The sequence below is a fragment of the Motacilla alba genome, chromosome Z (genome assembly GCF_015832195.1).
Source record: "Motacilla alba alba isolate MOTALB_02 chromosome Z, Motacilla_alba_V1.0_pri, whole genome shotgun sequence".
In the NCBI taxonomy this organism is placed as follows: domain Eukaryota; kingdom Metazoa; phylum Chordata; class Aves; order Passeriformes; family Motacillidae; genus Motacilla; species Motacilla alba.
In genome coordinates, this window is record NC_052046.1 from 14,877,668 (window position 1) to 14,890,085 (window position 12,418).

Sequence of the window (12,418 nt, forward strand, 5' to 3'; positions counted from 1 at the left end):
CATTTAGGTGAATGGTATAGCCTATAAAAGCTCATCTAGACACATCTGCATAGGTCCAACAAATTCCAGGGCCAAATCTGTCCTTACTTACAGGAAACGCAGCATGCCTACCCATTGCCTTGAGTGTACAGTTCCAGGGCGAGCTCTTGCATTTTCTTATCACACAAATCTTAGTTTTATTTTGCTCCCAGAAAATGTTTTTATGAAGGATGATAAACTTAATTTCTGAACACCTGGATAAAGCTATTAAAATACACAGGAAACCCCCTCAAATATTCTTCTTTCAACATAGCTTTAGCAACGTTTAGCTGAGTTTAGGTTTGCCATAACTTTTCTAGTTGTATCTAAGAGAAAAATTTTAATTCTTTTACTATTAGAGATAAGCAGAGGGGTATTACATATTACTGCAAAGAGTGACAAATAAGCAGTACCCAATTTCTCTTTGTAAAACTGATCTAGCAGTCTGAGTGCACTCCACTTGAAAACATCACTACTAAGTAGACAGTTCAAAACCAGTCATGTTAATTCTCTCCCTATCTATACCAATGTAGATAATCCTGTTTTGACTATATATACAAAGTGCTACCCTTAATTGCAAGCTAATTTTATCGTTTTCCGAATATAAAAGATCAAACACAGTGACTAAAATGATGAATGTGATGGATTAGAAAGGGAACATGAGTCATTTGTGAAGAATATGGGCATTGTTGTCTTATCTCATTCAAATGCCAACTGCTGGCTTTCAAAGAGATTGTTTCAAAGGAACTCTCTCATGTTAGGAGTACCCCAAAATACAGGGAATATTGTCTCATTAAACAAGGCCTCATAGTGTATATCTCTGTATCTCTCTCTGCTCCAATCCACTTTACAGAAGACTGTCATGAACATTTTGTAATAAACACCAGTGATTCAAAACAAAGAGAAAAAATTAAGTTAATGTCAATATGTTTTTTTTGAAATTTGAGGGGAAATGTTTTTACTTTTGTAGCTAAATTAGATAGAATAGTACAGTATTTATGTGAGATTATTTTGAGAAATACTAATAATTTTTAATGGTAATATTGATTTGCCCCTCACATGAGGAAAAGAAACCCAGTCCAAATTATTTAACATGGCACATGGCCAGAGAAAGTTTCACCATAGGGCTTGGTATTTTCCATATGTTGTCAACAATATCAACTAAAGCATAAATGAACATATATAAAAACCCAGATAGCAGAAAGAAAGCAGAACACATATAAAGGGCATGCAGTAGTTTAAGCTATAGATACTAAAAGTATTAATTGCTTGCTTTTACAATTAATATGTAAACATCTGTACACACATCTAGAAGATATTAAAAATGTACTCATTAGCAACAACATTAATAAATAAACATATAAATAAGATGCTGTATATCCCAGAAAATATAAAGATTTTACTATACGAAATCTTGTTCCATTTCTATTAGATTCAATTTTCTGAAAGTTTTAGGTGTCTGTTTGAATTACTTCAGGTTGAGTCTGCTCAAATGAGTACATCGTGCAGAAAGCAGGAAGAGCAGGAAACAGATGGATGAGAGCAATCTTAAAGAAAATGATCCTGTATTTTTAAAAGAGACAAAATACATGCAGCCTACACCCAAATAACCTGTGTACATCCCAAGTTTACATGTATAAACAGTAAGGGCAAAACCATTTCAGACAGGAAGCAAAATTAGTAGGCTAAAACAAAAGGAAGAAAATAAGTAATATATTTTCTGCTTTTCCTCATATTTTGGTAACCAGAAGTGAATGTAAATTGAGACTTCCAGTTTTACAGGGAAACTTTTAGCTTCATTCAAATTCAAATTAAAGTGAAAGTATGAAATATTAAAATTTCCTTGGAGAGAGAAATTCATAAATAACCAAATTTTAAAAAGAAATATTATAAACCCCTCTTTTCATTTGGGATTTTGGGAATCCAGATTACAGATCCTACAGACTATTGACATAGGTCTGGTAGACACAGACCTATGTCTCAAGTTTCTCATGTATCAGAGTGGCTTTGTTTACAATTATGGGAACCAGAACTAAGTATCTTGCTTTGATTTTTTTTCCAATGTGAAATGTAAGCATTCTAAATGTGCAATTTCAGAGGGCCATTTATTCATGTCTAGTTGCATACCAGTAGAGACTTCTCTCCAGATGCAGTTTAAATATTAGAATGAGTCAGATGTTGAATAGCCATGTGTAGAAAATTCAAATTTGATATGGAAAAACCCATCAGGTAAAAGCAGTAAAATCAGGGCTCTTGACAAAATCTGACCCTTTGAAAATAATGACCCTTTGACAAAAATATGCACCTTGTGCAAACCACATTTTTGTACAGTCTTCAATCATATGGATCAGGAATTAGGCTGTGCATTTTCATTAAAGTTTGCAAAGAAAAAGGGGAAGATTTGCTGAAGAACAGCTGTATAGGAATGGTATTCATCTGGATATATCTATACTGGGTTTATTCTGGGAAACCTGATCTAGCATAAATATTCCAAGAGTTCAGTTTTTGGATACTCCAATCACAAGAGAAAATGCCACCCAGGGAGATGTACTTCAAAGTAATTTTATCACATTTATATTCTAGTTCAATGCAGAGTACCACTACATGCAGATAAACATTTTAAATTTAAAGAGCAAAGCAGACTGATCCAGCTCCCCCCAGAACAAAGGGAACACTCTCTTCTACAGCAGAGAATTTGCTTTTGGCCATGTGGTGCTTATAACACCTCCTGAATATTTACTCCAGGGTAAATGTGGGGTACAAGGTCCTAAAACATGATAGGTCCAATTTATGTTTTTACTTTAGTTCACATTTTTTACTAAAGAAATGGCTTAGGGCACACTTCATGAAGTCTTTTATTTTTCCCTTGAATGTCTATCAAGCACAACAATAGGCTTTACAATATTATGTGCAATTTCTTCTATTCTTTCCAGTGGAAGGCTTACATAAAATATTTTGTAGTTTACAGTTACCAGAAATCCCTTCACAATATACTGCAGTATAAGCATTTATGATTGTGTTGATTCTTGAGAGAAACATGGAAACCAAATTTTGATGAAAAATAAGCAAGTTTTTCCTTGCATCTGCTCCTTGACATATTTCTTCTAGCTCTTTTGAAAACACAGAAAAAGTGTAAAATAAGTTAGAATCTTTTAAGTGTATCAACTTGCTTTTTCATGCTCCCTCTAAATCATTGTTTCATTATTCTCATCCCATATAGAGAACACCAGCTTTCTATCTGAAAGAAACAGAAGCATGCAAGGCAGCCAACTAATACATTACAGAAGTCATCCTCTTTAGCACCTATTATCACATCAGCAACCTTGTGCTACAATCAACACTTACAAATCTGTCCTAATTTAGATCCTTCCATTAAGCACCAATATCTATGGAAATAAGTATCACTAGCAGCATTAAATAATTACATCAATACTACAGCATTAGTTTTAAGCATTTTAGTGAAAGTAAGGTAAAGTGGCAGGGCTTATGTCAATAGCTGAGTTTGCAATGCTAAACAGTTCTCAGAGCTGGTGGAGTTCTGTGACTACAGCTGGGAACACCTTCTCTGAATGACTATTTTCCCTTTTGAGGAAGTTATAATCCATATATTGAAGTATAACTTTCTCTATTGTTAAACTTCTAAAAATTGTTAAACCTCCCCGTAATTGATTTTGCACCTTTATTTTTCTGTTTTTATGGTTTTACATCTGAATTAGCTCATGGTGTTAAGACAATAAAGTAACATTTATAATCTGAGAAGAAATTAATGGCAGAAATAATATACAGAAAAAAAAAAAACACCTCAATAACTGTAAGGCTGGGGAAATCTAATAACTGTTTTTTATCTAAGCACATCAGAAATCTAATGTGAAAAAATACGGCCCAAGGTATATGAGACATCAAAAAATGTATAGGATATTACACCAAAGAGGTTGGAAAGAAACAAGGAGTTTGGAAAGAAAAATTATTAAAATTCTTACTACTTCCCATTCTAGGCCTGCAAAAGCTGACTAACTGCTAACCTGTCAGAGAACAAAATAAAGCATAAGTAACCTATGTGGACTTCCTAGATCCTCAGCAGTTGTGGTAAAAATGAGAACCTGATTTGTTTTCCTCTTCATTGATCATGACACACTGAATTAAATCAACAGTGTCCTCAGATACCCTATTTCTCTAGTCCCCACTAGCTTGGCATAAAATTTTGGTATCCCAGTTAATGCATGTCCTCAGTCTGCATAAAACCTACCTTGTCATTTAGCACTGCACAGCCACAGATGTTTTCTCTGCAGTTTATTTTACTGAAAAATCACACAAATTAATATATTTTCCTGAGCCAATATATTTTTAGGCCTATCACTTCATGCCAGACCAGTGAAACAGGTCATTATTTATCATTATTTATCATTTAACATTGTTTATCATCTTAATGCAGGAGGAAGCAGACTGACCTCATTGACTAGGTCAGTGCTGAGGGCAGGAGAGACCAGCAACTGAATTCTGAACAGCTGCACATAGCAATATAATTACTCACTGTGGATTTAAAAAAATATGTGTCTTAGTCCTAAGAATGTCAGTTACATATTGTTGGTACTGATATTACTGTATTTTCAAATTGTGCTGTAAACAGAGTATCTGACTTGAGTAATTCCACTAATTTTGATCCCGTCCATCTCTAATTTGTAATTTCACACTTTTATCTCTTCCAAGATGCACTGCACTGACTAAATGGACACACATTAATATAAATATATGAGTAAAAAATAAATTAGAATAGCACTATACCACATAAGATCCTCAGTGCCTCTAGGAATCAGATGGTCCATACTTTTTAGGCACCCAATATAAGACCATGGGATTTGATTTACATACACATTTATTGCTCAGCATTGCAAATAAAATCATAGGAATCTAATACTTTAAATGTGGCGCTACAATATTTTTTAATAATAAAAATGTACTCAGAAACATTTGTGAAGCTCTAAATGATGACTATCACATAATGATCAAATGCAGAAACATCTCATGAGAAAATTAGCTTCCCTAATTGCCAACTATAGGGAAGAAGGTGCTAAGCTGATGTATTATCAAAAAGGACAAAACCCAATGAAGAATAACATATCAAAATAACTATAATGAAATCCTTGAGCTCCAATAAGTAAAGCAGACATCTTACTGAAAAAAAAAAAAAGTGATTGTGTAATTGAAAATGGCACTCATTAGTAGGAAATGTTGATAATTAAAATTACAGTTTTGGGTAGTATACTAAACAGCTTTGTTATATATTACATATATGTCAGCATAGTTCTTAAGGCATTAGAAATCCTAACCATCTCCTGCCTTTCTGAATTTCCCTATCAAATATTAATTTAAGTAATTCATTTTATAGTGAGAGAGACTTCCAGATTCTACAGCAGAAATTCCCAAATTCTTTTACTAGCAATTCTGACACCATCAGAGATGAAGAAGATCTGATTTCTAGTGCCCCTGAGGAAATTGTGAGACACAAATGGGCATCAATACAATGCAAAATCCCAGGTTACTAAATCCATCCTAGAACACCCCAAGAGCTGTAAACAATCCAACTGCAAGGACAGAAAGGAAAAGACAAAACAAAATAAATCAGAGTACCTGAAGGTCTCTTGCTGAGCAAAGACTGGCTGACTGCCAGGGGAAATGCCAGAAAAGTAAGGCATTCCAAAAGCTTAACAATCTCTTTTGGCTTTTAAAAAAATCACCATTCAAGTTAAATTCTGTACCTCTCCACTGCACTTTTATCTCACAAAGGGAACTTTGTAAATAAAAAGATCTGTAAAGACCAGGTAAATACGTTGCTTAAGGGACCATATGTTTTCCTAACCATACAACTAATTATTGCAAATAACAGACAGGAACATATAGGTTGGGACTCTTCAGATACTGCTAGTAATGATCTGCTGCAAGGTATACTTTATTACAGGTTTATGTTTAGATGGCCAGATGGCATCAGTGGAAAAAGTGTCATCTCTCATCTGCACTTGCCCAGAAACCCTCCCCATATAAGACATGACTACATGAGTTCATCAGCTGGGACCCACACACTGGTTTTGCAATTACTGCACCTGAAACGGAATACAGAATCTTGGTTTGCATAGACTGATTACAGCAGAGGGCCACTGTGCTTTTCTGGTTTTGTGTGTACCTAGTGTTTAGTGCGTATCTGCGAGTTTTACTCTTAATTTTCTAAGGAACTACTGGCTCAAACTCTGAGGCATGACAAAAATGTTTAGTCTGTGAGTCATTATGGAAGTACACTAGTCTAAAGCAAAGCAGATCAGAAAGCTGAGGAAAAAATCACACAGGAAGCTGCAGATAATAGGCTTTCTGAACCAAGGATAAATTAGGCAGCATCATTAAGAAAGTCTGTGAAACTTTTTCAGAAAAGATCTTCTTCAGAAATTAAAAAATCCTAGGGTTGAAAAAAACTAAAACAGCATCAAACAGCTATATTCCCTCCTACAAGTAATTTACTCTCATTTTGTCTGTAATGGATGGGCTGGAATGTTACTTAAAGTGAGGGGGGCATGGGGGGGAAACAGCTGCTACTTACTTTCACATTATATTTACCAGTGTTCCTATTTTTAATGGCCAGTACACTGATATTTTGGAAGATGTCAGCTCTGGCAGTCATTTCATTGCAAGATGAGGACCTAGGTTAGGAACTGCCAAGAGGTTCAAGCTGAGAGTACAGATACAATATGGGCTCCTAATTATTATCATGGCAAAGAGTATAGTAATGGGATCTGAACAATTTTGTTGAGCTACTTAGGTTGTAGGTTGGCACAGTGTTAACCAGGGGTGATCTTATCCCCTTTTACAGAGAGGATTTCCATTTTATTGTCTCCTTCGTGTTGCACTAGGTTCTGTAACCTTTCAAAGACAAAAATTCAACTAATTTGTTTTGTTTTAACTGCATTCTGTCACATTGTTCAAACAGGTAGTAAGCAACCTGCAACCTGGGCTCATATTGCTATTCCTCTGTGACATTAATCTACATTACCTTCCTTTACAGTATTTATAAATTAAAACCGTGAGCATGCCTTAGGCATTTGGATACTTTCGTGTATCAGTTCAGACAGATGAAACAGCTTTCAAGACAAGGCTTTTAGAAGTTCTACAGCCTGAAGCAACTAATGTGCAAGACAGAATGGAACTATGGACTGGAAGAGCAGGCTGGGCTGTGTCAGTTGAGGAGACACCATGTCATCCTTCTAACTTCCTTACTTCCTTTATTAACACATTATCTGCAAAAGCTTTGACTTGCCACTGACTTAAATTTTGGAAAAACTGACTTTTCTGGCTGAGCACAGATTGGCTTGAATAAGTCTTCAAGCCAGTGACCACAATTAATAAGTTTAAAATTATACTTTGCATCCAAACCCCACTACCAGGTGCAGTCATTTCAGTATCAAAAGTTAAAGTTCAGAGCAGATTAAATTTGTGTATACTACAGTATATCAGGACAGTAAAGTTTCCCTCAGTTATATTCTGAATACACCAGAAAAGCAGATAACCGTCATCATTATCATCATTATCAACCTCCTCCTGTTCCCACTATCATTTGAGAGGACTGATATCCCATGACAGCTTCACTGTCTTTTTTTAGTGTTAAAGAATTCATTCCCAGAGCCTGGAAAACAACAACATGTAACACCATGACACACCTAGAAAGGCCTATATGTTTTCCTTAAGAGTGGTCTTAAATATGCTCCTGATTCTAGGCTGGCATCCCACCTCTCCTTCTCTGGCCTCTGCCCTAAAAGACTGTCTATGCTGTGAACTTTATATTCAAATTTCTCTCCAGTGTTCATTCAACATAAACAAATTCAGTTGCTGATAAAAAAAAATTTAGTGCTGCAACTTTCTGAAAGGATCTTTCCAAGTTTATGTGGACAGTAGAGAGAGAATATTGCTTCCATAAAAAAAACCCTGAATGTGGGTAGGCAGAAAGAGGGTCTGAGTATGTGCATAGTGTGTACAGCTTTCTTAAGATTGAATGTAGCTCTGAAGGAGCAGAGAGAATTTAATAGTTTATTGTTTTCTTAAAGGTAAATACTTCAATTAAGTGTAATCCAAGGCTTCCTTTCATTCGCTAGCATGATTTTCATCCAGATCTTTAAAAAGCCAGTAGAAAATTTATGCTTTGTAAACATGAATGGAAGATGTTAGAAAGCAGAACACAGAACACAGCAGAATGGAAAGATGTGCCAGTCAGCACTGTGGTGACCTACTTTCATTGTAGCAATCCCATTTTTTAAGATATGTCAGTATTTTTTTTAGAAAAGCAGGCACAATGAGGTGTCAGCAAACATGCTGGTTATCATTAAAGATGTTGTCTGATGACTGCAAATACTTGTCTGTATGACTGACAGGCTTAGTCAAGGAGCTCCCACATTAATGTGCAATACCATGTTCCTAAAGGAACAAGTACTGTTATGATTCTACAGTAGGAATATATGACACTGAGCAAGATGCCCATCTACAATAAAGGTGATGGGTTTATGCATCCTGAGATTACAAAAACTGGAGAGACACATATTTTCAGATCTTCAATCAGAGAGCTGCTTGGGGCTTTTTTGTTTTGGCTATAGACCCATTCCAACACAATACAATTTCACTGTATTTTCTACTGCCACATTATCTGACTCGATAAAAAAAAATAGTATTTTTCACAGCTATTGTCCTTTAAATAGAAAGTCATTACCCATCCTTATAAATAACACAAAGTCACATTCTGTCCTTGAACATTCGGTTCCCACACAGAAAACTATCATACAACTGAGTCTATTTATCTTATTTTACTTACAGAAATCTTGATCTGTGTGTTGGGAACAATGGATCATTAATGACTCAGAAGTTTACAAACTGAGGATAACATTACATGAAACTAAGGCCAATATTCTACCTTCAATAGCATTCTGAAACTATGGCCTAAACTGAAAGCAGTGGTGAACGGAGTGTTTCCATATTTCTTTTTGGTGTTTTTTTAAGGCAATAAGCATTAATAAACTAGGATGACTTTTAAAGTATTTTCTGGCTCATTTACTGACAATGGGTCAACATCATTTTATTTACCACGAGGACTACAAAACAAACTTTAATTCATTAGCAAGTGAGCCAATAAAATATGAAAGTAACCTTGAATAAATTGTAGGGCAGCATATTACTAGGCATGTGTTTTTACACTAAATTCTGAAGCTAACTGTTTAGAAAAATAATGTTTAGAAAGCACAATGAAAAATGAACAATACTTACAACCATACCGTTTAGGGACACCCAGCAATCTGGTGGGAAATCCTGAAGTAATGGTACTAAAAACTGTAGACAACCATCCCAGTGGCACAGCAGGAGCATCATTCCGATCAGATTAAAGATTCTCACCACTGCACTGGCCAGATCGTATGTCATGTGGAAAATCTGCAGACAAAAATTACAGGTGATGTATATGTTGCAAATCAGAAATTAAACTCATTTAATTTTCATCAGGCAGGTGAAAGGAAAAGAAGTGTCATCCTGAACTTCTAAAAAAGGTGAGGTTTCTAAGGCAGGATCATTAATTTGAGCACATTAATTTTAGCAGAGAGCCATACTGACACACCTGACTCTTGGCTGCATGCCAGCGTTATGTAAGCTCCTGAAAAAGGCACATATTGGATAGAAGTCACCCACTGAAGTGTTTTCTAAAAACCTGCTACTTCTTTTAATTGAAGCAAAACTCACAAATTAAAAAATACCTGGTAAAGCTAGTGATACCATTACTCACTTATGAGTTTGGTATTTAAATACCCAAAAGTTGTGGGAGATTTAATGACCCCTTCAGAAGATTCATTTTTGCATTTATTACTTTCTTAAATGCACAAAAATCTGAGTGAAGAAACAATACAAGTAAGTGTTACATTTTTGGCTTCTACTTCTATACTTTTAATCCAGTTTGTATATACCAGTTCACCAATCAAAAATGACAAAAAGGTAGTTGATAGCTCTTAATAATTAGCATTTTCCTAAAATGCTGATAATTCTGAGGCTACTACATAGGCTACTGTAGTAGATAATTCATATCAAACTAATACATTAAGTTGGATTTCAATGTATTCCTCCATTCTTAAGACAAAAACCATTTACATCTGAAAAGTGTCTTACAGTAAATCACACATTAAATTCTCAAAAACAACAGAGAAATTTTCAGGGTTGTCGTGGCCAAATTTGCTGGACAGAATTTGCATGAAGAGCAGCAGTCAGCTGCTGATATAGCACGAAAAAATGCATTTAGCACTTCTGTGCTGTATTGGTTTTAATGTACTTCCAATCTATGAATACATATTTAATACTTCTTACACAATTCAACCAACTAAAGATAATATATAACATTGTAATAGGCATAATTATCACTAGCAGGAGTTATATTTAGAAGCTGAAGAATGTACAGTTGGTGTTTCATGGAACTTTAAGTATAAAATCCTATTTGTAGTGTGGCTAGACATAGGAACCAGAGGATTTAGGACTGAAAACATGAGATGGCTAAAGATATATGGGCATATTGGTACATGAAATTTTGCATTTTTAAATTAAAAAAAAAAAATCACACATAGAAGAGGGAAATTTTGTGTCCTAAATTTTACATATCTAAACTAAAAGCAGAGGTAAAGTATCCACATTGCAAATGAGTGCAAGTACAAATATGGAGAGAACATTGTGGTGTCATTAACTTTCTGTTCATGGGAGCTGGTCATTGTTTGAAAATGGCAGTTTGTATTCCGAGTCCCAAAATGCAAAAGCTGCATATTAGAAACATACTTCAGACACTAACACTATGTCCAAAACATGTTTTTCAGTCTAGAGGATTTAAAGAGAATGCACTCCAAATTTCAGTTCAACAGTCATTGGAAATAGAGGCTGGCAACATAAATCCTATCCAAATACCATCTAGCTGCTGTCAAAATTGAGACGATAACACTGATTCTTAGGAAATTCTGTAAATGGAAATAAAGAGTCACTATTATGCATTTTTCTTGCTAAGCAATGTATTTATGTTACAGCCATTTCTATAGCTTCAGTTTCAGTAACTGTTATGAACCAAAATAGTGAATGTGTGCACTGAAATTATTTCATTTTGAAGAACTGGAAAAAATAGCAGGGATTACTACTGGTTTGGAACACCAGCTCTCATTTAGGTTGTACTTTGTTGACATGGTTCTTACACTACAACTGCAAAGAGCAGGTAATTCCTGATCACATGAAAAGTGTCAGAACTTTTTCCCTCAAGTTTCCCGTTAGGCTTTACTGTAAGAGACACAGAGAAAGACCTGATTGTCAAAACTCTCCAGAGTCAAAAACCCAGGAATCGCATATACCCAAGGCTCCTGAATCCTCATCCTGACTCTGCAACTTAGAAACTGTGCTGCTGGGTTTGAGCTTTTCCAGGACTATTTCATCTCGTCACAGTTTTCTTCAAAGTCTTTGCATTATTAGGGTTCCTGTGCCAAAATGGTCGCATACTGCAAGAATGCTAAAAGGTTGGAAATTTTGCATGAAACAAAATCCATCAAAGAAATTACTGCCAACAGTCTGTGCGCAACACTCCAAACCTCCATCATTTCTGAAAATTTGCTCCAGAAGTAGCTTCTGTGAAGCTTAGTGTTAAAATGTTAAAAATGCTTGAACATATCCAGGATATTATCCAGACTGCCCAAGGTGGTAACATTTTTATCAGCATTTCAAACATACCATTCTTTCATTGCTTATCTTTTGCCTATATAGTCTAATATCTGTGTACTCTATCCTAATAACTGTGATGCCTCTGTGTTAAAAAAGGTGACTCCAACAGAAAAATCTTAAGCAAATGTTGGAAAAACATTTTAAAAAATCTTTGCATACCCACTCTCCAGCAAATAGTATCTGATAGTTTTTCTTCAAATAGGAACTTATGGAAGTGTGTGTTTGGTTGGAAAAAAAAATTAAATACTGCAAGCATACATTGTTCAATGTAAACGGGGTAGGAAGGGTGGGACATGTTGATTTTTTTAGACTATAGCCAAAATGCCCTGTGGACTCTAGTCATATACTGCATGTTCAATATTCTTCCATTCAGGAATTGACTGTGATAGCATGAAACAAGAGGAGTAAAAGAAGCTTTTTTTTGGTAATCACAAATTACAATTCCTGCATTAAATCTCATTAAAACTCCTAGGAAATATGTGAAGTGTAGTTTTCTCAAAGATAAACTGGAAGACAGGAAACTAATGCCATTCATTTGAGGAAATGGTGGCTTGCCCACCAGCTGGTCCTCCAGTGGGATAGAAAGAAATACAAGACCACAAATCAGTTTACCTTGATTTTGCAGAATAGATGTGTGCTCAAATCTATT

The 12,418-nt window shown here is 35.2% G+C and overlaps 1 protein-coding gene across 1 annotated transcript in view; it reads right to left on the reverse strand.

The window, feature by feature from the left end:
* The window catches only part of HCN1 (hyperpolarization activated cyclic nucleotide gated potassium channel 1), a 192,607-nt gene that overhangs the window by 81,309 nt on the left and 98,880 nt on the right, over nt 1-12,418 (reverse strand). The window contains exon 3 of the mRNA XM_038125209.1: nt 9,310-9,471. Coding sequence (XP_037981137.1) covers nt 9,310-9,471 — 162 coding nt within the window. The remainder of the gene's footprint in view (nt 1-9,309; nt 9,472-12,418) is intronic.